General features: G+C 41.5%; 1 protein-coding gene across 14 annotated transcripts in view; it reads right to left on the reverse strand.

Annotated features, from left to right (window-relative positions):
* The window catches only part of PROM1 (prominin 1), a 59,884-nt gene extending 33,796 nt beyond the window's left edge, over window positions 1-26,088 (reverse strand). For 10 of the 14 annotated variants that reach the window (XM_027891221.1, XM_027891217.1, XM_027891214.1 and 7 more), the window contains exons 1-4: window positions 25,957-26,088; window positions 20,084-20,497; window positions 4,280-4,338; window positions 1,175-1,201 (exon numbers count right to left, since the gene is read on the reverse strand). In XM_027891221.1, coding sequence (XP_027747022.1) covers window positions 1,175-1,201; window positions 4,280-4,338; window positions 20,084-20,303 — 306 coding nt within the window. In that variant the 5' untranslated portion in view covers window positions 20,304-20,497; window positions 25,957-26,088. Of the gene's footprint in view, window positions 1-1,174; window positions 1,202-4,279; window positions 4,339-20,083; window positions 20,498-25,755; window positions 25,878-25,956 lie in introns of those variants that run through there. The other 4 variants (XM_027891222.1, XM_027891219.1, XM_027891215.1 and 1 more) reach the window with 2 other exon arrangements.
* Window positions 26,089-27,917: the final 1,829 nt, after the last annotated feature.

Raw genomic sequence — 27,917 nt, forward strand, 5'->3', positions numbered from 1 at the left:
CAAAAAGGCTCCACAAATGTCAGCAAGGTTAACTAAAGCAACACCTCTTGAAGGGGGAAGGGAGGCTTAGCTTTTTCTCCTTTTTATTTGCTTCTGAGTAGAAAGATTCTTATGAACCGCAAAGGGAAGTACTTCACTGGATGATCGATTACAATGGCAGAGGTTCCTCCAAACTGCTGAATTTAAAACTGCTTAGGGACAGGAAAACATGAAGGAGCAGACAGATTTTAAGATCTCTCAGGTAAAGGCATTTATTCTGCTGCCAAACAGCAAAGCAGCAGCAACTAAAAGGACACTTTGAAAAGCTGGGAGTGAAAGGGAACGATGCAGTTCCATACCCTAACCAGCTTCTACACTGCAAGAGACCTCAGACCAGGAAGCTGGGCCAGGCAGCCCTTGCACAGCCCTACAAAGGGCTTAAAGGGACAAGCTGTGAGCTCGCCGTGCTGTTTCCCTTTGCTGGAAACACAAGCTACCCCATACCAGACTGGATCAGGCAGGTGTGTCTGTGCACAGAGGTAACAGCACACTGTGGACATGTCCCAGTGCTCTTTCTTCCCTGATAAATCTCTCTTCTCCTTTCCTTTCCCAATTTTAGGAGAACTGCTCCTCACACTAGTACTTTGAGTCCTCTCCTGCTTTACACTAAAACAAGGGCAACTTAGCAGAGAAGGAACGATATTGAGGCTGTGTAACTGTCCTGCAAAGTAAGATAGAATTTCTCACTATTTATCAATCATCCTCCAGTTCCAGCTTTGATGATCTCCTTCTTCACAATCCCTAATTATGAACTGAGTTGAATACAGTAACCATCACCATAACCAGAGTTGCAAATTTTTGACCTAATTACCAATTCTAGGACGAAAACTATTATTTTTGTTATTATTATTATTATTATTAACTGCTGGTTAAAACTTTCGCTTCCTTCTGAAGAATATGAGTAAGATGTTTGGAAGAAGAATTTGGCTAGATTTTGCAAAAGAATTACTGGGGTTTTTTCTATCTAGCTGAACACTTCAAAAATTATTTGACAATGTAAAGTTATTTTAAGGTAGATTAGATGGAAAAACAGTATTTAAAAACATTAAAAAGGGTTATGGATGTTCTAACAGAAGTAATGCACACAGACATGATTAGTTTCTTTTCAAAGTGTACATCTACCATAAGACATTACCTGAAGAGTCAGGACAACATTTTCTGGCTGCAGAAGTCAAAACAAATGGAGAATGTGTATAATACACAGGCAGCATGCACAAAAAACAAATCCCGTGAATAATAAACAATTAGTCATGACCACAACAATTAACAACACAGAAACAATAATGAAAGCTGCTAAAGTAAAATAAGGCACAGAAGTGCCTTTAAATAATTATGGAAAAATATTTACAATAAAATACATGGCACATATTTTCTAGTTTCCCTGGTAAGTGAAAGGAATCTAGGATTTGTCCAACAAACAATTTCATCTTAAAACAACGACAGACCAGTTACTTCCACAATGAGCATCTATTTCATATAAATCCCAACACATCTCACAGAAGGCCAGAGACTGCATTACTTTGTGGTTTAGTGACTGCTTCATGAACTCCACCTGTCATAACTGATATGATAATCCTGACTAATTTTTTCTTTTCAATTTTATTTTGGTAGCTCCACAAGCAGTTTTGGGATCTTAACATATTACATACAAAATTCATCCTCACTTTTAACTAATCATGTAGAGGTTTAATTTACATTATTCTAAATTAAAAAAAAAAAAAAAAGGAGACTTTCAAGAAAATCTGAAGAAATCTCTTTAATAGTTCTTAATGGTCTTCTTATCTGTAATACTAGAAAAACACTAAAGACTAAATATTCAATGACAGGAACTGCAAGAGAACCCAATTTTCCCTTTGTTTCCATAGTGGAAATAGAATTTCTTGTATTTTCCCCTTCATGTCTGCATGACAAGTCCACAGCTCCTAATGCTTTCCCCCTTTCTCATAATAGGAAGAGAAGTGGAAAAGCTAAAGATGGCAAGACCCCTCAATCCAAAGTCTGACATGCGAAAATCATAAATGTTCAAGTTTTAGGACGTTTTTTCAGCATCACATACGTCTTTACGAAATCTCTACTGCACAATATTACTTAAAATGTTCAAAACCGTATTTTTTAACATATCAACATATTTTCTCCCACACTAATGAGAGGAAAACAATTGCTTACCCTCCCTTACAGATCTAGTACCAACTATGATTTTGAACATTTCACGCAAGGACTCTCCCAGCAGAAGTAAAGCAATGGCAGCAGCAGTGAGCTGGCTCCCCAGAGCAGGCTCGGATCAGCTGCTGGGCTGTCCTGGCAGACTGCTGCCCCTGGCAGGGGATGGGGAGATGCTGATGGTAAGAGTCCAACTGGGAACACTGGGACACACAGCACAGAAGTGGGAAGGGCCTCCTGGGTCACTAACACTTTCTATAAAAAGGTTATAAAAAAAAATTATACAGAGAAACGACAGCAGAAATTTAACAGGATAAATAGGAGAAGCAGATTTCCTGTCCTTGCTGCTGAAGGGCTGTTCCCAATGCTTGGTGAGCAGGTTTTCTTCTCACATGGATTTGCACATGATTTCTGTCCCTTTGCACATATTTCAGCCTCTTAGTTTCTGTGCTAGCACTGTCTTCTGCACAAGGAGCAGTGCTTTCTTCCTGGTGCTTCCTCTCCACATATATTTTAAAAGGTAATCGTGCCCCTTATCAACTCTTTTCCTAAGCAAACTCTTCCAGTTTCCTCTGAAGACCCACAGGTTTTCCAGATCCCCCTAATGGACACTTTCTGAACTCATCCTAGTCTAAGTTCATTTTTCCTGAATTTGAGTGATCAGAACCACAGGCAAACATTTCTAACTACTTACCCACACCCTTCAGCAACATTCACACTTCCCCACCTCCACTGGAAATTCCTCCAGGGGCACACCTACAGCCGTGCTGGCTGCTTCACAGCTGACTCTCACTAATGCTTCTGTCTTCTGAACAGCACCCTACTTCTCCTGATGTATTTTCTTTTTCCAAATTTATTTCGAAGTTTTGCACTTTATTCAGGTCAGAATTTGGACTGATAAATGGCCTGTATTTCAACAAGCACATCCCCTATGCAGGACTGGAGCTGTCATCAGTCTCAGATTTCTCAAGACTTATGTACTAGTTACTAAACACTAAACTTGTGCTCATGTACACAACCTATGGCCTAACGGTTCTGTCCCAGCTCTCCCAACCAAGCCCAAGCCTACACTGCTCCCTGGGTATACAGCCACAATCTACGATGCACCACTCTTTTAGAGCCCGTCATGTACATGGGATCAGCAAGAGTCACCTGATGCATCACAACAATACCTACACACCAGGACGTCATGCAGAGGTTATCAAGCTACTGGAGAAACAAGTTTGTTGTCAGGTAGAACAGGGAAGCACAAGGCTTTCCCCTTTCCAATACCAAGATCACACAGGCCATCCTGGTTCAGGGCAGTAGCTCAGTGCCTGTATGCCAAGTGCCATCCTCATCCTCCTGACAGGTACACCACACTGCAGGGACTATAAGCAAGCACCTCATGTGAAGTAACTTGTCACTGCCTGGTCATAGTTAAGATTCCTACTGCAGACAGCCCCTGGCACTGTTTCAAAAGCAGAACACCGTCCTTGAGAACAGCCCCAAAATCAGATGCACATTACATTCCACCTTCTTGCTACCAGATACACCAAGAATTTCAACTGTTACAGGATATTCGCAAACCTAAAGAGATAATAAAAATATCCTCCACATGATTAACACACTACATAAGCTAAAATATACTTTGTAAGCAGGCCCCGGGAACTTCATCTTACAAAGGCACCAGAACCAGCACATAAATTCAGCTTTTTGAAGAAAACAACTGAAGCTTACATGAGAGCTGAGCAGTGATGGTTCTCTCTAAGCTTTTTTAAAATAAAAGAAGTATTTTTTAATACAAACAGCCTTCAATCTTTGTGCAACAGACACTGCAATCACATTACAGCTGAAATTTATAAGTCAGCCTTAACTATGATTAGTTTCTTTACAGTGGCTTATGGAATTTTCTTTGTAATTGCTTTTGAGAGGTTTTGGTCCCACAATTTTCATAAAATCATCACACTTGTTAATCAAAAACTTAGTATTTCTATCCTGTTAGTAGAGTTTTAAAATACTAATTCCTGTTTTAGAAACAAAACTGAATTTCAAAGTAATAATTTTCGTTATTTTATGCAAATACACATAGATAATTTACCTTTTGATAATCGCCCCGTGAATTTCCCAACTGCTGCTGTGCTACTTTTCTGATGAGATCTGAAAATAAGCAAGAATATTCCAGAGTTTTAAATAATGCAGTTTATAAAAATGAAGGAAAAAGAATGGTTTGAATGTTACTGTCAGGTAGGCAAGATGAAATTAAGAACAGAAATCAACAGCATAGGCATAAGTGTCCCCATAAATCTGTCTAGTAAAAACATTTTTAACTAACAGTGTGTTTTATGAGCTCACAGGAAGAGCCAGGTTATCTATCAATTAATCAGTTGCCACTGAAATACAGTGAAGGTTTTTCCGAGGTCACCCTCTGTACCATAAAATCATTATTAAAAGTTCAGCACACATATATCAACTACTTAGACAATGTTCCAGGTGTCAGCTTTGCTTCATGTTTATGCCAAGTACATAAGTGCATATTTATACATATATATATATATATATATACACACACACACACAGCATTAGATACATAACGTGAAAAATGAACATGGTAATGATGACTTCTCGATTAAAGGGTACAAGGAAAAATGACCCTTATCTTTCCAACATTATTCCAACCTTTTTTCCCCTTCCCCCTCCTCCCCATCCCATTAATCTCTGGACCAACAGTTGGCATGGAACAGCACCAAAACAAATCAGAATGCCTAACACATTACTATTTACTGTGTGTGCAGCTCCATCTAACACCCATTTTAACTTATAATATAAAAAAAATACAGCAACCATCAAAAAACCAAAGTAGAAATACAACAAAAATAGTGCCACTTCCAGTAAACCCTAGCAGCTTTAACAATGATCCCGTTTTGGGATGTCACCACCATTTCCTTATCCAGATTTTGACAACCCAATGGGAACTGTGGCTCCCAGTCATTTCGGTGACACCCTGCACTTGAAGAGGGACTCCACCAGCTCCCCATGTTCATACAGAGCTGGACTTAATGCTACTATTGCCCCGTTTTTGGTCTCCCCATATGTTAATGAACATACTTGATAAAAACCTCCCGTGAGTTCCCTAACGTGAAGCTCAATTAAAGGACCTGAAGTTTCAAAATCAACTGCAGACCTCCCAAAAATCCAAGCCCTCTCAGAACTGATTGTAGCACTTGTGAAATACGTTCAGAGAGTTCACAGGGGCTTTGATCTCACTCCTCTCTCACCCTGCACGTGGCTCAGAAAAACAAATTCCTAAACAAACAAAGCCCACAGTCCTCCCTCCCCAACACCTTGCAGAGGGAACAAGGACTCAACTGATCTGCACATTGAAGAGATCCTGAAGGGTTCCTCATAGAAAACTGTGTCCAAGGAAAGAAAACACATGACAGCAAGGCACCAACTGCTGTTTAAAGGCAGGCAGTCCCTGCAAGGGAGCTGCAGACAGTGCCAAGCTACAGATCATTCCTGGGACAGGAGTATATTCTCTCACACAGAGTGCTCACAGTAGGTAAGCAAGGACTCTCTATGGTGACACAGCCTCATTTTGGAAAGACCATCCATAAAGTACAGGATAAGGCTGAGTCCCACAGTAAGAGAAACAAAACCAAAACACATGTAGAAAAAGCACCTGGGAAGCACAAAAGAGTTATGACCCCTGCAATTCCTTTCAGGCTCTGCATCTTGGGAGTCATGAGACCGCTGAAGGAAAGGGCACACACCACTGTATGGGCAACACACAGCTGATCCACCACTGCAGCTCTGACACACCTCGCACACTGGGATCGGCAAAGTCCTTCCTGAATTAAGACCACCCCAGGCAGCATCTGTGCTTCTCCAAAAGTTTCAGCAACAAGGAGATACACAGCTGAGTGAGGAAAAACTGCACAAACTCCAAAGCTGTACATCACACTGGCTGTTACGCAATGTTTTCTTCTTCAGCAGAAGTAACATTTCTTTATTCTTGTTGGTATCTATATCATGTAAATAAATTTAAGAAATACTGGTGCATAAAATATAAACACAATGAATATTCTTTATAGCTAGATGGCTTTTAGCCTACAGGAAAAGAGCTAAAACAACTATTTTGTTTATGTATTGATTTAACTATTTAGCATTGCGTGACAACACACTGTAGAACAGCTACTAATGAGAAACTTCTACCAGCTTAAATGAGAATGTGATAGGAAGGAATAAAAAGGAAAAGCTTTTGTGATCCTCAGTAGCATGAAGCTGGCACAGGAGCCAACTGCCCAGGATGCTGTGGCATCACCCTCCTTGCTGCTACTCTAACGCTGACCAGAAGAGTTCCCAGCAACGCGCTCTCACTTCCAGGCTGCTCCTAACTCAGAGGTTCATCTTGCTTTGGAAAAGGGTTGAACTCGCTAACATCTTGAAGTCCCTTCAAATCTGAATTATTCCAAAGTTATCCTGCAATCATAATGACTTTCTATTAGAAATTATTTATGGGAGCAGTGAAAATGCTGCCAGGAAGCATGTAAGAAAGCAAAATTTTGTTATTGACAAAAATGTCCTTTGATACATTTCCTAATGTCAGGGGTACAAGAAAATGTTAAAAGCATTAGCTTTTCAGGTTAAACAGAAGTTGAAAGATTTTACCCACTGTCCTAGTTAAGCGTCTGTCCCCATAATAAATTAAAGTAAACCCCCCCCCCAAAAAAAAAAACAAACAAACAAAAAAAAAAAACCATGTTGCATTAAGTTTTACATACATCTATACACACATACCCATTTATGCACCTCTGTATGCATGTGTGTACGTGTATGGAAGTGACAGCTCAGGAGAAACAGAAGGGTTGAGGCTGGAAGGGACCCCCTGGGATCATCCAGTCCAGGTTACCCAAGGCCATGCCCAGTCAGGCTTTGAGTATCTCCAAGCAGAACAACCACGACTTAAAAAAGCCAAATGAAAACAACAACCAATACTTAAAAAAACCAAACCAAAACAACCCAAAACGTGGCCTGGTTTCTTGTGACATGCTTAAATTGCTCTGAATGTTCCTGATTCACAGTTTTATTTATACCGTTTCCATATTTTATAGCCTGCGAGCCAAAAAAATGACAGAAATCAACCTGAATACTCTGTGATAAGCAGCAAATAGCACTTCATATGTGTTTCTGAAATTTACAGTTTCTAAAGTTCGTTCATCAGAAAGTAAAACACCTTTAAGTTTATTATTAAACACACAACAGGGGCTGCTACTGCACAGCCCACTTTTTCCCCTCAGTTTTACAGAATGATTTCTCTGCTGAATAAAGATTCACTACTTACAATACATTGCAATGATTTTTCAGAAGTAACATGATACTTCAGGGTGTTTTTCTCACCAGACAGCACACACTAATTGTCCGGTCTATCCTATAAATTTATTATTTTAACAGCCTTCAGTATAAACAGGATTAGGCATATCCCTGGTTAATTAATTCCAAATGAAGTGTGGAAGTTGTATATATTCTCATAAAAAAATATTTTTGGCTATAACTGAATGTGAGACTATCTGCAGTTACTTGTCCACACATCTGTACACATAAACACACCTTAGTGGTTCTGTGGCACCAAAAATCTCCCTGCTCATTCCAGGGGGGGTTGGACTAGATGATCTTTAGAGGTCCCTTCCAGGCCAAACCCTTCTGTGTACTAGGTTTTAAACACACTGATAGTAATCATGGGGAAATGTCCTGTGCCAGGCACTGTGTAAACACAAGCTACTTATGGTTACACTGCTCACTGCAGGACAATGAAGAGACATCTCAGCTCGTATTTTATTCAGCCTGTGATTTTGGTTTGCTTTTATGAAGCACCTTTCTGCCCTAGCTAGAACACCTCCTAGCATTCAAATAAGCTTTTACTTAGAGCTGAACTAAGGTAACTCCACAGGACACTCTCTTGAGTTATTGTCAGAGTACCACCTTAAGGCTGATTTCTGTCTCAAATATACAAGAGCTAGGAAAGTGTGATAAAAAGTGGTGTCCTTTATTTTCAAATTAACTGGATTACCTCTGAAATCTTGGCTTGACCAGCTGCACACATTGTTTCACAGGACCAGTAATCCAAGGCTTTAGCACAGAACACATTTTATCATTGGGGTTAAAGAGATTTACCTTGTGAGGCTCATTTACACAGCTAATTACATTACTGCTTTGCTGTCTCCCTCCTGCTCTCATCACACATGTGAAATGCCATCTGCCCTGGTAAATCCAACTTGCCAGATGAACTCTTAATTTACCAATGCAATTTGTGAAAAAATATTAAGCACCTCTGAGGATCTCCAATTAACAAAACATAATCACCAACTCCTGCATTGCATGAGTATTGTGTATACACACTCAGTATCTTGTTACCCTGTCTGGTTATCACTAGGCATGCTTCTTAGAACTGCTCTACAGAAAAGGACAGCAGAAATAATAAGACTTAAAAATAAGCTGTCTGGCTATTAAGCATCAACATAAATTAGTTACAAATTCTTCTGCCAAGAAAGCTTTTCAAATGTAGGTGACAGGAAAACAGTTGGAATAAAACCTTTGGGAATCCTATGCTTCCTCTTCACTCAAGCAATTCCATTGAGCCAATTCAGCTATAGTGCAACTCCAACATTAATCAAATTATGCCAGAAATTAATTTGGTTTTTTATGCATAATATACTAGGCTTCTATTCTGAAAGGTCTTTAAACAAACCAATAAGAACCATGACTGAAGCATTCATATCACACTGAATAGAGATTTTTTTCAGAACAGGGGAGAATTACATAGATAATACACATGATCAATTAATAACCGCTTTATTGGTATCTCATTCTAATGTATAAAACTGTATTTCAGCCCATTCCTGTTCATCTATAATAGAGAGAGTCAATGGACTACACACACACTGAACAGTTCAGCAACTCTCTGAATATGGGTCAATTAGCCTGAAATTAATGAATTAAAATGACTTCAAGCTTGCTTTTCTCCTCTCTAATTATTACTCAGACTAATGAATATCTCTTGAAAGGCCAAGAAACCCAGGAAAGCTGTATTAACTTTTCAGACTTATCAGAGACAAAAAGCTTCCATGTATCTTACAGAAAGTTTTACAGCAAGTTCAGTTTATCAACATTTTAAAATACTTGCTATGACTTGAGTGGAGCTTTGGTTGCTTCCCCAAAGCCTCAAGCCGGTAGCCTTTACTGTGGTCAGATTCAGCTCCCATTGAAGAGTCTCCCTCAGAAGGTAAGCCAAGGTCACCTTTGGTCCTCTGTACTGCCACCAGCTACACCATGGTTCTGCTCACATCTACCATCCCTAATCCCACAGCACCACTTGTCTCTGGCTCCTCTGCAGAGCAAGATGAGAGCTTGGTAATGGTGGTGGCCGAGGAATCCACTATGCACACTGGTGTAGAGATAACAGAGAGGGAGGGTCCTGCCGCACTACTCACCCTGTGTGCAGGAAGGAAGAAAACTCACTCTGTAGGCCAAGTGGAAAGGCTCCCAGACAAGGAGGTCTTACCACACAGTGAGAGATTACTTTAGTCCACAGATAAGAAGCCTAATCCATGCAGTCACTCATATAGCCTAGACCATTCCTTTCCAACTCTAGACTGAAAAGCTTCACTCCTCTCCTCACAACGTCCTCCTCAGACAAACCTGGGACAAACCCTTTTCTCTAAACTAAGGAAAAAAACCCCAGCCTTCTCAGATAATTTCTGTCCCAACTTTTAGACCAAGTTTCTCTCCATACAATTCACTGGGGTTTTTTTCCCTTGAGTTACTGGGAACATCAGGTTGACTCAGCTTCCATCCCCCTATTCCATGCCAGAGGCCATTCTGGCCCTCTTCCCTTCCCTTCAAGCACAACTCCTGAGTGACACACTGACCTTCCCTCGCTTTTGCAGCCCACACACAAGATCACCTACTTGTATTACAGACATGGGATATAAGGAAATTCTCTGTTCAATCACCTGTCTATTCACCTGCATTAAAAAAATAATGTGCAAAAACTAACTTTGAATTATCAGCCATGCCTTTGGAAAAGAAAAATAGGCAAGTAAGGAAGGAGCCTTGCTGCTGTACCTCATCCCTGATGTGCAAAACAAAGCCCTAGAATTTTATTCCACAATGTCTGGAAGAACTTGTTCGAATGGAGGTAAAAAAACAACAAAGACATACATTGCTTAGGTATTTTCTCATCTACTATGGCAATCTGTCTTTTCACCCTTTTCTGCCTTCAGTCTGCTCTTTCCTCTCATCCACATCATCACTGCCCACTCCCATTCCTTGACTCCACATTCGTTAATTATACTTTGTTATGCTGCAGTACTCTGGCTGTCATAAAATTCAACAACACACAAGCAAAACCACAGTTTTAAGGTCTTGTCACACTTATAAAGCATATGCTGCTTCATTCATAATTGAAAGGACAAGCTACCAGACTACCTCAAAATGTGCCTTAGCTTATACTGCACACAGTGCAGGGCAACATGAGAGAGAGTGGGCAGCAGAGCTGCAACAATGAACTAGGTAATGAAGAGATGAACAGCTAAGAGCAGGATTGAAACTGCAGGAGTGGTCTAAGAAGGGAGAGCTTTAGCCAGAGCACAGGTAGGACTAAGCATGGTGGAACTGCTGAAGACAAGGAATTGCACGGCATCAACAACTGCTGAGGGAACCAGAATGTGAAATTAAGAAGACCCCCTCAGCACCCTTCCTGGCAGAAAATAACACTGCTCCGGTGAAAAAATGGTACAGCACTGGATCAGATAACAGTAACAGTCAACGAACTTCATTCATGCACACAAAAAAGTTCCCCAATTTCCAAAAAACTGAAGTTGGTCGGGAAGACCAAACAGGTAATTTAAGTCTGCCACAGGAAATCCTCACACCTTAGAACTGCTCCAAACTTGAGGTTATTCCTTTAGTGCAGTCACATTTTCCCTTCAGGCATACTCTGCTTTCCACTGACATGCACAGACAATCTAGAAGAGCCTGGCCAAGGAAAAGGTTTGAAGAAAAACGAAACAGCCACAATATTGACGTGTACAGGACAAGTAGAACGAAAGACTTCTCCTTTGAAAATAACCTTTGCAAGGGCTTTCTAGTTGTTCTTTGCTACAAAGAAAGTTCTGTTCTTGCTGAAGCTTTGGAAAAAGAACAAAAAGAGAGAAGCCTTTAGAAAAATCCTTCCTTGGGAGGCTGCAATAAATTTGCATGCATCACACAGACACGAAGGGAAGTAGAAAGCTTTGAAGAGGTATTTCACACAGAAACTGCATTCTCTCATTTTCTGAAGGCAACAAAACTTCTGTAGCACATTGTTTGTGCCACGACAGCTATTTTTTGCCACTTGCTTTGTTTGCAGTAGCTACCTAAAGTTCTCCCTAGGCCACCATCTGGTAAGGATTTACAACAGATTACGGGCAGAGATTTAACTTGGTGCACTGTACATGCTTGTCTGTTTTAGCACACTGCACAGGCTGAGCACCTTCTTGACAGAGTGGGATGTGCAGACACACTGGACTTGTAACTTTGATCAAAGTAGTAAATATTCAGTCTGTATGAACAACAGCATTTTTCCTCTTCCTTTCTCTCCTCAAGAGCTGCTGTAAACTGAGGAAAGCACAAAAAAATCCTCTCTTGCATAACTTGGATTATTGGAAATGTGAACATAGATAAATTAACTGGGAATGATGCACTGGAGCCCTGCTGACCAGATCACCTCAGTGATTGGCATTCTGGTAGCTTCCCTGAGATTCCTCAGAATTCCCTTTCCCTGCTTCCCCATTTTTGCAAGGGCCACATGTTTGATTACTGGGTCATGCATATGGGGTTCAAAGTACTACAGAGACCATTACTTCACTCAGAAAATCAAAGCAAAAGTAAAGGTTGTCACTCTGAAGAAAGTTAATTAGGCCTGAAGTTTTGATTTGTTCTTTACAGGTACAGCCAGGCATGTTTCAGCTGAGTTAAACAGCCAAAGCAATGCTTAACATTAAGAATATTCACATGCACAACTTTAATCACAGTTTAAAGTTCACAAAAATAAAATAATTTGGTGCACTTTCAGAAATAAGAAAGATCTTGACTACGTTGTGATGAAATACAGGCCATAATTTAATCACAGAAGTGTTTTTAGATAAGAAATCTGCATGTTGAAAAAATGTGAAAGCAGGTTTGGGTTTGGGTTTGGTTTTCTTTTTGTAACTGGCAGGCTTACACTGAGATGTATATACAAATTAGCCTGTGTAAACTACACTGGCTGGCATTTGTGGCAGCTGGTTTTCCTTCTAACATGAAGATAACTCATTAGTGGAAAAAGAAATAAATATATTCAAAAGTTTTAATACCTACATGGAAAAATTTAATACTCTTAAAAGGATGCCAAAGCCCACTAAAAGTAATACTTACACACTTATTTTGCTCCAGCCACTTTAGAATAGTGCATATTCACTAGAAAAAAGCATCACTTTGGTTAAAATCCTAAAGTTACACAGTGTATCTTGAGAAGCAAAAATAGCAGTGAGAAAAAGGGAGAGGAAAAAATTGTTATTGTCATCATTTTCAATGTAATTAAACATTGAATATGACTGTGGAAAGATTTGTTGCAAAGATCTATCAAATCCTTCTTACTTCAGTTGAAATCATTCAAGAAAAAGCCGTCGCTGAACAAGACTTAGGAGTTGGTTACTCTGTGAACAACCAACAACCAAAGTGAATTACGAGACAAAAATAAGAGGGCTAGGCTAATGCCATCTTATTATGATGGTGTGTAGCAAAGAAAAGAGAGAGTCGAATGCTTTTCCAAAAACAGGTAGGACAGCATCTCCCATGATTAACTCAAAATGCTTCATAATAGCCAAGATGATGAAGGAACTGAGAGGTCCCTTAGAGGCTTGTGAAACCATTATTCCAATAAGTTCAGTGACATCCCCCCTCCACTCTCTCCCCATCAGTTTCATGAACTACAAGTTAAAAATTATAATGAGGTTCAGCACTATGTGAACTGATAAGCCTGTAAAAATTAAATGAAGAGGGAGAAGGGACAGGAAAGTGGCAGCCACTGTTAAGCTGGGAAAATCATAAAACCTCAGCCCAGTGGCCTGAAAACCCAGAAGATTTCTGCAGTTATAGAAACCTCTTTTCAGAGATGTTCATACACAGTACACATTACCAAAAACGTGGCTGACCCAAAACCTGTTCCGTCCCACTTCTCACCACACAAGATATGCTCTGGAAGTCTCAAACAAGCTACCATGCTTTTAGTGGTTTAGATTTCCTTTTTCACAGAGGGAGGGACACAAAGAACTGCTTTCTTCACATGGGGTACCCTGCTTGCAGTTGTGCCCTGGCATCTGAACGGCAAAACTTAGGCCCTGACCAAGTTGATGCCCAAGGTGCTTATCTCTTTGAGATACTAAATGGGATTGGCAAACTTTTAGATTAGGAGCGACAAATGCACACAGAGCTTAATTCAGTGTTTTACTGTAACTGCTAGCACAAAGACACCATGCTACATTCATCACAGCTGACACTACCAACCCCAGTCCCAACATACACATCATACAACAGTACTAGTTAGCTAAGTGTAGGCATTTCTAGGACATGGTACCTTTGCTTATTTCTTTAAAAATATTCAAACCCTACCAATGAAGCCTCTTTACCTCGAATGATCAACAAACACCGAGGCCACGTTCAGTCCCAATACCATCCTGTACCTCAGACCCTTCCCTTCCTTGTAGTTAGCACCCCTGGATTTAACTGTGTCTAGAACTTACCCCCTGTGCACTGAAGCAGGGAATGCTGCTGATCAGGTCTCTGGTTATACCTTGTGTCCCCCATTAACATCCTGGGAGAAGGCACTTTAGATTTGGGAAATACAAGTTGAGTCTGCATTAACTACACAACTATAAGCCCACTTAATTGATGATTATTATCTACACTCCAGGAGTCACTGCTGTTTGAGGTACTCTCTAGTTATTACCACAGCCATCTGTGGAAATGCCACCTCTGAGTACACTCCCCAGGGAAGGTAACCCAAATTCCCTCAAAATCTACCTGAGGTTAATTTTCATTCTTTCTAATAGTGCTGAAATTGTAAAGTTGAATTGTCATTTTCCAATTGCTGTCAAGGCATGTTTTTTCTCCTAGGCACAGCTGGCAGGCAGTATTAAACTAGATTAGGGTAAGCACCAAGGATACTGGGAAAAAGGATTCCAGATGTGCATACAGAGTAAGACTTTCAGATGATCAGCTATAGTACCCCAATTAAAAAATTACTTCCATATTTTCCACATATAATACCTGTCTGCAAAAGAGATTCCCTGTTTACATAATCCAAAAGAAGCAGGCAAGAAAACATCAAAGAAGTATATAACATCTGCAACTGTAGTTTTCTGTGGCAGCCTCCAGTAGATAATCTGTATAAGTCTCCCCTCCCTAAAACCTCTGTCTCCTCCCTGTACACAAAAAATCCTTTTGACAAGCAATCTGTTAGAGAATCTGCAGTTTGGAATAGTTCAGGGAAAAAGTAATTGCTCTTCTGACAGCTCAGAAAATTAAAAAGCCAGCCTTAAACCCGATTTCTCAGACTATTCCTTGTTTGCATGGCTACGTCATCAAGTAGAGCATCTCTTAACTTCCCAGCATGAAATGAGCAGTGATTTTTTTTAAATGCTACTTCCTTAAATATATCTGAGTGGGCAGAGAAAATAAGAGGTCAATTTATCTTGTGTATCCTGCTGCTCCTTCTTACAAAACATTTCCAACATCACCCACAAGAAATTTCTTCCAATGCATACACCGTATTACCAAAATAAGGGGCACTGTAAGTTCTTACCCCAATTTCACACAAATGACATTACCACTGCTGTATGTAACACCTGTCACTGGTACCTGCATTTTTTATATACACAGTTCAGTTACTATTCTAAATTCACATCACAGCTCTTGTCACAGCGATGGAACAAAAATAGTTACAGGGATGCGGCGATGGCACCAACTCTACAGCTTACTGAAACTGTCATTTCACAGCAGAACTTTGCCAGTCTAACAGCTAACTCACTAAAGGGCAGATCTTGCTCTTCCCCTCTTCTCAGCTCTTGCACCAGCAGTGCCATCTATGCTCCCAATCCAGCTCCAGGATGCAAGCTTTAAGAAAACCAGCCCACATGAACAGGGGTGTAGCTATCAAACACAAGCTCAAAAAAGCAGCTGATCAATCACATCAATGCAGTTTCACACCCAAACTAAAACTGAGACTTCACACAACCGAAAAAAAGGATATTCTAACTTAAGTTTTTATACAGCATCATAATGGCTGTGGGTACCTGAGCAAAATCTTATGGTGCTGGACAGCAGCACCTGCAGAGCCAGAGCACAGTCCTTCCACTATACACTCGTGTGTACATGCCCAAAGCTCCTGGGAAAGCCTCAAGTTTAAAAACAAAAGGCCACTACCAGCTACGCATAACTGAGCTGAGCTCCAACATCCAGACACAGGCATTCTTTTTTTCTTTTTTTAGGGAGTTGTTGAAAATTTATTACTAACAGGAAGCAAAACTAAAGTAGAAACAGGCAACCAAGAATTAAATAGTTACAAAAGGCAAAGAAGCTAGTTTTACCCACACAAAAACATAATTCTTACTTAGTTTAAGTGAGGGGGTCATAAAGTGTTCTGATTACTTGCTTTAGGACCTCACAGCCAAAAGATTTTAAAAATCACTATCCTAAGAGCTCATCAAACCCATCCACAACAACAGTGTTTTGATTATGCATTTTCTATTACAGCTACACTAGCTGCAGATAGAATTTATTTTCACATCAAGTCACATGTTTCTTCTTGAAAATACATTAAAACGCTTTAATTGCTGAATAGACTCATGTGAGATATTCACAGAATCATAGAATCTATCAGGTTGGAAAAGACCTCCGAGATTATCAAGCCCAACCCTTGATCCAGCACTGCCGTAGTTACTAGACCATGGCACTTTGTGCCACATCCAGTCTCACCTTGAAAAACTCCAGAGACGGAGAATCCACCACCTCCCTGGGCAGACCATTCCAATGTCTGATTACTCTCTCTGTAAAAAATCTCTTCCTAATTTCCAACCTAAACCTCCCCTGGCAGAGCTTAACACCGTAAATCATTACAGAGATAACACAAGACTAACTTGCTGAACTTCACAATCTGCAGCAGCTTTGAGGCTGACCAGATGAGGAGAAAGAAAGACCAAAAAAAGTTAAGAGACAGGACTTTCCACTAAAATAGCCAAGTTCTCATCCTCACTCCTATTCTCAAACTGTTCAACAACAAAGACTCCACAACCAGCAAGAACTAAAAGGTGTAATCCAGGTCTAAAATCCAGCTTGTTCATGTTCTCAACAGGAAAATAGTATATTTAACTCTTCATACTATCTTTTGTCCAGGAAGTACCTGCATTCAACAGTTCATTTTATGTTAAAGTTTTACTCCTGCTTCAGCAGAAACAGCATGATCCTGAATAAAATACAGATGCTGGAGCAAAGCAACCGTAACTTCACTGGCAGAGTTGGCCTGCAATACATTCACGTACAGCAAAGTAAGGTAAACAAGCCTATAGCTTTTGGTCTTATTTCATCTAAAAATAGGAGCAGGAGCTTTATTCCCAGCTTGTTTCCTTTGTAAATGCTTCACATTTTTGTTATAAAACTCAAGCTGTGAAGACAAAAATGTGTTGTGCACATCCTGCTGGGAAGTGGAATCTCACATTAACATTGCCTTACTGCAACTAACAACTGTTTCCATGGGAACAAAGACAAAACTAAGGTACTTCACAGCAGCCACAGGATCATACTGACCATGCCCTGTCTGCACCAAGTTTACATCTGAAGGTTTCCAACACAACAGGTGACATGTGCCATCTCACAACCATGAACTGACAACTTCATTAATAAATTAATGCTGCAGGTTATGGCAGTTTCTTAGTGAAAAAAAAATTGTCAATTTGTTTTGTCAGATGTCCACTTTCTTACCTGAGTGATAGAAGCAACTTGCAATTCTCCTATTATCACCTGATTAGCTCAGTTGTTTAGAGCATGGTGCTAATAACACCAAGGTCGTGGGTTTGATCCCCACATGAGCCACTCACTTAAGAGCTGAACATGATGATCCTTGCAGGTCCCTTCCAACTCACAGTATACTGTGAGTCTATTTATTCCAGGTGGTGCTAGTAACAAGAAAGAATAATGATGCTCTATCCTACACAGTCCTCAACAAAAGGAGTAGTAGCACCACCATTTCCATTTCATAAATGGAGATACAAAGGCACACCAAGATTAAAGTGATTTACTGAGCCTCAGGAAGCAAGCCAATGATCAAACAGTCTTTTCCACACCAGTGTATCATTAACTCAAAGTGGAAACTGCTTCCACGCATAACAGTTTATTTACACTTCAGTAAACGCACTCCCATTTACGGCAGGACATGATGTAGTAACAGCTTTCTTCCTAGAAGGCACACTTGGGAATGACGGAGTATGAATGTAACACCGTAACATATTCAGCTCCATTGGAGCACTATTCCAAGCACCAAGATGGTTTGCAAAGGCAGGAACGTCTACATGCAGTTAAAACAATCCTATCACTTCTTTTTCTCCCAGCTAAGAGTACTAATAGTAGACTGGAAAACTGAACATCAAGTACTTCCAAGTATTAGGAAAGATAAGACTACTAAGATCAAAGGTCTAAAAAGATTGATGCCAAGTCCCGCACACAAATCCTACTTCTCTACCTTATGGTTATATGCAATACACTGGGGTGGGAACCTGGAGCGAGCTATTCTGAACCACCAGTCCAAGCAAAATGATGAAGTTTCGAGTTAGGAATACTAAAAGACTTGCTTTCTGTGCCCATTTTTGATTATGTTTATTTTCATTCCTGAATCAGAATTAACTCTATTTCAAGTTGGAGTTAAAAAAAAAAAAAAAAAAAAAAGGCATTTCAAATATGTAACTACACCATTAATACACCAAACGTGAAAATAGAACAGCATATGGCAAAAGAGATTATGGGGATTAGCCAATTAAATGGTAAGACTCAAACTGACATGATCTGTCAAATCTGTGTTTTGCAGTGAAGTATGTGGGGGCACTGGAACAGGACTTCACCTAATGCAAATAATGAAAGCCAAACTTATGAAAATAACTGATTTGGCAAAGAGTATCTTCAAGGAGGGAAAGAAAGGTATGAGACATTCATAACTTACAAGCTAAGAACAAATGATCTACTTCTCTATGTCTCTCTTTAATGCTAGAGTTCACCACACCAACGTGATGCAGAACTCACTACAAGCAGTCCCACAGGACAATAATCTTGATCATAAATTCTATATTCACTAATTATTCACATGCTTAGGACACATGATATTAATTCTGACATACAAGATTACAGACCACATTGCTGATAATATAAACTCAGAGTAAACATCTCACTGAAATCAAGTTTCCACTTGATTCAATTCAAGCAGGGCTTTAGGCAGAATGAAGGCCTGTTTCAAAGATTTGAATGCAGATGGCGCAGAGAGGTAAATAGTTCACCTGCATATTTAACAGCAAGAATGAAGGAAAAGAAGCAGAGGTATCTGGAAACAGTTTCTCCAAAAGGTGACATTACTGTCACCCTCATGCAACTGCCCTCATTACATCCCGTGCAAGACCTGCTCAAAAGACAGACTCTGTGCAGGTAACAGGCCAGGATACTACTGTGCTGTTAACCCCTGGGACTCTGAGCACTTGTCTAAACAGAATTCATTCATTCAATTTCACTGGAGCTCATTCTGCTACAGCAGTGTCAGAGCTGCACGAAGAAACATCAAAAATACAAGCATATAGCTGTTCATAGATATCATAAACATATGTGACCAGTTTGACCAAAGAATTTATTTTAGGCTTTAAATTACTAAAAGTTTTAATGTATAAATTGAAAGCCGTACTACGAAATAATTATAAACCCCTTTTATACAGTCACAGCTAAACCACCAAAAGGAGTTACAAACCAAAGCCGTTCTTAGACTTTACGAAAGGTTCACCTCAATATAATTTTAAATGCCAATATTATACAAACACATTAGCACTTTAAAAGCTAAATGAAACACAAAGCTTGTTGAAAAGTTGATACAACTACCACATCCACAAACGCACAGGGTTTCCAAAAGTGCCTTTTAACCAACGCAATGTCAATAAGCACACACTTCTCTGATATCTTAACTTTTCCTTTAGAAGGGACAATTTAGTAGGAAAGGAATGGAAAAACAAAATTTCAATAAAACAAATGCAGTTTCAAGTCTTGATAGCTTTCAAAGGCACAAGAAGTTATACAAGGCTGCATAACAGAATCGCCCTTATACAAAACTTGACCATGGATGCACAGATTAGAAAACAAATGAAATTTATTTCAAATTTTTCATTTCCTAGGCTAAATCTTTTAATATTATAACCACCTGTTTACTGTAATATGTAAACCTCAGAGAGTTGTCTCTTACGGATTTAACATTAAATACAAAGCAGTTTATCCCCTACTCCTATCTCATGATGTTTCAGTTATGCAAAAAAGCCTCAAATGCATCAGTGACAGCTTTCAGATAGGTAAGCAAAGTTCTGTGAAACTTCACCAACATTTCATTGTCATTAACAACCTCCTCTCCACCACGCTTAGCAGAAAAATGTTCTTTTATAGAGAACTAGACACATTTCCAGGCCATAACACGTGCTACTTACAAAGCCCTTCATATAATTTATTTCCTGACTATGGCCTTGGTATCTACAACAAGGTGATAGCATCAATAACAAGTCTGTATTTAAAAAAGAGTAGTTTATCTGCTTACCTTGAGGAAAAGAATTTGGCTGCACTAAGTACAGGAATGCATGTACTATTTTAAACAAAATTCCTATTGACCCAGGTTCATGGTATGCACCTGTATCATACGTCTTGGATGGTACAAATCCAAAATCCAAAGTCCCAGGAGGTGGTTTGTATATAGGCTGCACCTCTGAAATAGTATTTCCACAAAACAGCAGCAGGAGCAAACAGAGTTCCACAGCCATAGCTAGCAGTATTCATAAAACTGGAGGTAGAGATATTTGTCCAACCAAGTCTAGAAATCTTCAATACATTCAGTTGGGGGGCAGCTTTTTAGCCAGGAGAACAGTGGTGCACTCTCACACCTTCAATTCTTTAATGTATTCCAACTTCAGAGTGGTACAGCAGCCTCTTGTGGAAATGACTCAGCGCACCATCTCTGGCAAAAAAAAATAAAATAAAGAGCTCATTAAATGTGTGCAAGCAAATAGGAAAGTGCAAGATAACCCACAACCTTCTGTGGAAACTGAACATATCAAAAGTTGGAGAAGCGAGACAGATAGGATGGAAAAGAAAAACAACCGTTGAAGTCTGTCTGAATAATATGGTATACTACATACACTGTACTTGAAAGAGGTGGAAAAAACAATTATGCACAGTTCCAGGTCAGTGAGTTTTCAAAAACAAACAAAGCAGAGGATTGGTACAGCTCCAAGGGAAACAAAACTAAAGCAACAGTGTATGAATTGTGCTTCTGACTAAGTACAATATGTCGTGTCATAACAGTTACACAATGCATTTTAATCAGCCACCTGATAGTTCTGTAGTTGATGACAATTATTACAAGTCATATCCTGTCTTTTCTTTAATCTAAACCTTTGAGTAAAACTTCACTGCTAGATCCTCCTAACTGTCCTTCAAGACTAAGGAAAAAAAATATTCATCGCTGAAAAGTTACCAAAAATACCAACAAAACCTCACCCTCCTGACAGATGACAATGAGTGTCAACAATTACTTTCTATTAGTTCCAGCTATCTCAAGGCTCTCCCAAGGAACTGGGGAAGTCAACTCAACGATTTTTATTCACAGATTGCCAATGCTGAGTGTCATTAACTTTGGGTGAATATACAGGTTCAAGAACATTTTGAATCTGCAAAATCACAGCAGCTTAATCAACCACTACTTAGAAACGTAAAGAAAAACAACCCTGGGTTTCCAACAAAACCAGTGACCGCATCTTGCAGAGCTAGGTAAGACTCTGCTACTATGTGGGCCTCGGTGTTCAGACCATTCCCCTGCAAGAATGAGAGCAAAATAACCTCACAGCTTCAGTCGGCCCAATCCTTTACTTCCAAGGTATTTCCAGGTCAAAGAGATGCTGAAGACAGAAGACTTAAAACATGCAGTAAGGTGAGACCTAAGTCTCTCTCATGCTTTACAGCCTCCAGTAAAACACAAGCTACCTTTCTGAAAACCAGTATTGACTTGCAAGAAATCACACTGCAGGCTTCTTTAGTATTAGCAGTCTGTGTGCACTCAGAGGATAGATCAAGAAAAATATGGAACAAAGGAATACAAGATCAGATCAAAGAACTAGAGACAGTTTTGTTTCCCCACAGTCCAACTGAGTTAAGAGGGAAAACTCCAGCCTATCCTTCTCCCTCATGGATTGTGAAAATCAAGAAGAATGAACAGTAATAATGCTACAAATAGCACAGGTATCCAAGCCTCATTCAAAAAGATGATGTTAGCAACCACTCCGAAATATGATGTTCAACACAGGAACACAGTAATTTAGAACACATTACAACATGAGTACTTTCCTATCTGGAAAAGAATGTTTTGCTAAAGATTAATGAAAGAAAAAGAAGTCTGGATCCAAAATATTAATTTAATATTTAATAAAATTAATATTTTAATGAAATTTAATTTAATTTTTTCTCCTTAATTTTTTTTCCTTAATTTTTTCCTTCAGACAAGGTTTTTTCAGCCTAAAAGACATTTTAGTGGAATTTTATTTTATGCACCTCTTGCTCTAGGGATGAACACAGAAAGGACAGAAAGTTAGAACTGCTTAGGCTACAGTTTATTATAAAATCTATAGAAACTCTACAGGACAAAATATCAAAAGACCAGACGTAAGTGGAAAAAAAATATTTTGCCTTAATGACAGAACAGTGAAGATTGTGCAAGTTTGATAGACTACCACTCAACTTGGTTTTCTTAAAAAGAGGTTTGAATAATTTCTCTAAGTCAGGTCAGACACTACTAAAGTCTCCAATTCTTCATAATTTTCTGTCAAGTTTTTATGAAGTTCACTTGAGTTTCCTGCAAATCAAAGAATCTGCAGAATTCTGACCATACGCTGTTCTTCTCCCTTTGCTGGCAAATGTATCACCGTAAATATGGTATATATAATCTTACTGGGCAACTCCTCTAGGCTGACACCAATTCTCCTCTATACTACATAAAACACTAATATATTTTCAAGGTTATATTAATAATGATCAGGAACTTGTAGAAACACCATTAAACCTATAACTCAGGATGCCTCTGAGTATCCAATATGTATTCAACCTACTTAAATATAATTCAGATGTAAAAAGTTCCCAGCAGTTATCCTTTTCTTGGTATCTAAAAGAAACTTAGCTGGGAGCATACCATTAGTTAAATATGCTGGATAAACAGAATAACAGAGAAAAAAACTATCTGTGAAAGTTGTAATTGTGAGAACTGCAAGAATGGCATACACAGTGGTGAGACATATAAAGAGAACTGAATAGCAGTTTATGCTAATCTTCATTGCAGCATGTGGCCATCTCATTTCCTCAGACACAGTGTGGCATCACTGCAGTCAGTGAGCTACAGCCACTGCCAATACAACTCTCCCAAAGTTCAAATAAATAGTGAATGTAAAGAAGCTGTGTGAAACTTTGAAATGCTTACATTAATTATCAAATAAGCTACTCATTTCATTACTATGTCTCAATAAAAAGAGAAAACAGAAACACACCCTGTGAAGATACATAACAAGATATATAAAAATGAAAATCATTGCATTCATTATTAATAAGATATATAATAATAAAAAAATCTTTAAATTATTTTCTGTTTGTAAGTGCCAATCTTTAAAAGGATTTGAGCTTTTGTATTTTATTCTGTAGTTGATGTTAATATTCTACACATGTAAGTCACTAAACAATTCCTTGGGTTTTAAGTGCTATCTGTTGAGAAGACCATCACTCAAACATGCAGCAGCGTTATCATATCTCAGATATATCCTATCTGTTATTAAAAATATTGTAATCTTTTCCAAAACCAATAAAGTTTCAGTACCTCCACCGTAATTTTAACAAGGGGACAGGAGACAGAGCAAGATGCATTACTTCAGCAACTGCTTCCATGATACATCAACTCTAACTCAGAGGCAGCAGGATGTCCAGCTCTTTGTTTCAACAGGACTGGCCTCCTTCTGTTTAACACTGCAATCCACGCAAACACAACCCTGCAGTGCACTGATGCATCGATGATTAACCCTGTGAACTGAAATTCAATCAACCAGGGGCTACACTGCTAAAGCTCAATGGTGGAGCCTGCTGGCAGTGAACCAGGATGGGGTGGGATGGTGGAAGATGCAACTCTCCATAGGAAGCCCACACAAAGGTTCTGGGTATGTTTGTTACATTTTTTTAATTTTACATTTGAAGATCCAAGTCCATAATCCCCTTGAGTGAGACTGTATCTGAGCCAGCAACCACCAGAAGAGTGAAATGAATTAGAACAGCCATAAAAAAGATAGTTAGAGGTAGATTAAAACTCCTAAGTATGCATTACAAATGACCAAATCACACCACCGCCTTTCCACTCAAAAGACCCAAAACAGCAAGCCTTGTTAGATGCTGCTAAGTTAAAAAGGTATAGTTTTCTGTAACTAAATCTTCCCTAAGCCTAACAACATTTGCAACCTGTTGCTATAGGAAGAGCATGAAGCAAATAAACCTAACATAAACTAGGGACTGACTGCAGAATAGAGCCTGGCAGCACTGAGAAATACTACACGAATAGCATCTTCCACACTAGGTAGCCTCAGTACGCACCTGACTTGCTTGCTGTATGTTCCAAATGAAAAAGTGCTCAAGTGATGAAAAAGTGGGTATTCAGAATCCAGTTTGGTTTGAGCAGGTTCTCAATAATTCCAAAATACATAAACTAAAAAAGCAACATCAAAAAATCCTGCTGTTTTACAAGTCACAGACATTTGTAAACAGAAACAGACCTGTAAAAATTCCAAGGGAGATACCTTCCTCTGAACATCAGCAAGTCTGATTTTTAGCTGATTGCCTAAATATTTAAAGTACATTTTCAAAAACTGAACAAATATATTTAACTTGATTTTAAGTGATACATTTACCCCAGTATTCATAGAGCATTTCTTGTGGGATTACTTTTCAGAATCACACAGAAAATTTTAAAACACAGCAAGTCCAGCCCATAAATAGGCAATCTTTGGCAAAGGTGAATTGGTAAGTGCTGCGTACGTGTCCCAAAGCCAAGGTACCAAGATACGACAGAACCCACATACTCCCACTAGCAGTTGAGACCAAGCCTTTCCTTCATCCCCTTTTGCAATTGCTAAAACTGTAGAGACCTCTTCCTCTAACACGCTGCTTAGTCCTTGATCTGCAAACTGCAGAGTAGCGCGGGTATCGCAGCTCTGCCTCTGCTGGAATACCGGCCGATGTGGTAGTTTCTTCAGCTGCTCCCTCTGCATGTGCGCGCGGACGACACAACCCCATGTTTACTACCACATCTGCCCCTTCTCCCCGGCTCTCGGATGAGAATCCCGGCTCCCTGCATAGCTCACCGTGACGAGACAAACGCGAGGCCACCCGGGGAGTGCCGGCGCGATGTGCCCAGGTGCTGAGCGAGCAGCCGCGGCCAGCACCGCCCCGGGGAGCTGCTGCGGGGGGGCGGCAGCCGCCGCAGCGCTGCCGTGCCGAGCGGGACCGGCGGCAGCGGACGGGCCCTGTCCCCGCTCACAGCCACCGCACAGCCCCGCCGAGGGGTCGCCTCCCTGCTCCCCCCGCCCCTGGCGAGCATATTTCGAGGACAGCATCCTGTCCCCGTTCGTCTCCCCGGGACCGCTCAGGCCCCACCGCTCGCCTCCGCCCGCCCCCCGCCCCGGGCAGGTGCCCTCAGCGGCCGCCCTCGTTCTCCTCCTCCCCGCGGAGCGGCTCCCCCTCGCCCCGGAGACCTGAGGGACTCTCCCCGCCCAGCTCCCGCCGCTGCTCTCTGTTCAGCGCCCGGCAGCTCTGAGCTGCCCCCCCGACCCCTCCGCAGCCGCCGCAGCCACACACGGCCCCCCGGGGAGGGACCGCGCTGCCCGCGCCGCGCCCACCGCCCTGCTCCGCTCGGCGGGCGGACCCGCCCCGGCTGCCCGCGGACCGGCCGCATCCCCCCGCCGTGCCGCAGCCCCCTCCCCGCGGCCGAACCCGTCCCTCCCGCCATCCCGCTCCCCGGCCCCGCTCAGCACCGACCTGCCCCCGCCTCGCCGCGCGCTCTCGGGGCGCCTTCATCCTGCCGCTTCCCGCTCCCACAGGTCGCTCTCCCAGCCCCGGCTAAGCCCTCCAGGATCACCACCGACCCCCTTCCCGAGGGCAGCCCCACTCCCTCGACAGCCACCCCCTTCCCGTCACCCGGCTTCCCACGGCGGTTCCCCGCCCGCCGACCCTCTCCTCCCGCGGGGGAAGGGGCCGCGCTCTCCCGGCCAGGACCTTCTGCCGCCTGCAGCGGGAAAAGGCGGAGGAGCTTCACCCCCGCTTGCTGCCTCTTCGGCCCGGCGGGGCTGCCCCGGGACCCCTCCTCCCGTCCCTCCCTCCCCCTCCCGCAGCACTCACCGGCCAAGCGGGCACAGCGATCCGGAGGCGGCCGGCACTGTACAGCCCGCTCCGGGCACAGCCCGCTCCGCTCCGCCTCAGAGCGCCGCGCCAGCCCTGCTGGCGGTGCCGCCCGCGCATGGATTATGGAGGGCGGGCTCTGCTCCGGACCGGGGCTGCAGGACCACCCCGGCAGCCCGGGATGGAGGGGGGAGGAAGAGGAGGAGCGTGAGGGGTTTAACTGCGGAGGAAAGCGCCGGGCGAGTGGGCGCTGGGTGCGGGCAGAGCCTTCGTGGAGCGGCTTCTCCGAGGCGGCTGAGCGGGTCGGGCTGAACCCGCACCCGTGCTGGTGGGAGCGCGCAAGGATCGGCGACCTGTTGCATCCCGGGCCGCCTCCTGCCCCCTTCCCGGCCGGGAAGGGGCTCCCTCCGGCACCCACGGCCGGGCTCCGCCGAGGCACATCCCGTGTCACCGTCCCAGGGGCGGCCGTGACACCTCCCCTGGGCGATTTCTCCTGAGGGTTGGTTCGAGGTCGAGCGGGTTTGCTTTTCCCATCAAGATGACTTACTCCATTAGCTTTCGAAAAAAATTGTTGTTTTACCCTTCTCGAGGGGTGTACTTATTTCCTGATGGGTTTAAGCATTTCCTTTAGGGCTGTTGTCCATGTTCCTAAGTGGTTTTTGTTCCTGAAGACCGGTGATTTATTGGTAAAATGAGAAGTGTTTTTTTACAGTAGCATACACTGTCAAAGGCTCCTGTGCTTTCCTCCTTCACCCTTTTGTAATTTTTATTTCCAGCTTTTGTATTTTAATATGGTTCCCCTCTTGCAATATTAAAATACAAAAATGACTCTTGCCCTCTGACTAGATCCTTCATTATTATCACATTATCAGTATCACAAATGCTTTGCAAGGCAAAGCAAGAATTTTCACTGGACATCCAACATTATGCTGGTTGGAAATCCTTGAAACACTGATGGAGAAGGCAGTTAGTCTCCCTTTTGGCAGGCAGAAACAAATCAAGGCTCCAGCTGTGGCAGCAGTCTGCACTGCTAATGCAAGTTTGGCATTAGCCAAGGGTTTCCCCGGAGGTGGTGTTTAGAGTCGCTGAAGTCTACCAGTATTTCAGCTCAGGGCATTTGCCAGCAGTGCACATCAAAGAACAGGTTGCCACATTGGCCGCACATAGAAAGAACAATTACTCTGACCACAGTTAACCCTGGACTTGTTCAGCAGGAGAACACGTACAACCCTGAATGGAGTGGCACAGCTGCAAGAAAGGCTCTTGTCCTAGTTCTTCTTATAGTTGTCATAACGTTCCCTAAGCAATGTGTCAAAGAGGGACAGTACCGTAGTCTTGGGGAAACCACAGAAGACGTGGACAAAAGGACAGATGTGTTAAATTAGCCACGTAGTCCTCAAAAACACAAGTACAGTTCCTGCCTTGAGCTTTGGATGAAACTTATTCTAAATACAAGAGAATATTCCTTCCAAATAATAGGCTGTGTGTGCCCAACATTATTAATGAGACAATCTGGTGAAGCTGATTCTCTTGCTTCCTTTCAGGGTTAAATCAGAAAGGCCAAATCTTACTGACCTCAGTGACTTGGCTGATTTTAAACTGCAGGGTGAAGACATATGACTACAGTCATAAATATCTGCAAGGGTGGACTAGTCTGTAGGAGCTCAAGAAATATGGAAATGAGGAGGAGAACAACGTAGAATAAAGTTACATAAAATCTTGACTGGCTGGAGCCAAAGACATTTAGATTTTCTTTTGGGTTATTAATTTATACAAGTTACAGGTTTTGTCCCATTTATGGTAGGCTACCACAGTACTTCTGGATGAGAAATGTCTGCAATTTGCATAAACAAGGACGTGCAACTGGAGTTACAGGAAAAAGATGTTACCTTTCAGAGAAAAATAAACCTAAATCAAGACCAACACTACTAATGGAGACATTTCTTCAGTAGACTAAGACA

Source organism: Empidonax traillii, unplaced genomic scaffold (genome assembly GCF_003031625.1).
Source record: "Empidonax traillii isolate 1590-97213 ecotype Southwest subspecies unplaced genomic scaffold, ASM303162v1 scaffold312:size2399984, whole genome shotgun sequence".
NCBI classification, from domain to species: Eukaryota; Metazoa; Chordata; class Aves; order Passeriformes; family Tyrannidae; genus Empidonax; species Empidonax traillii.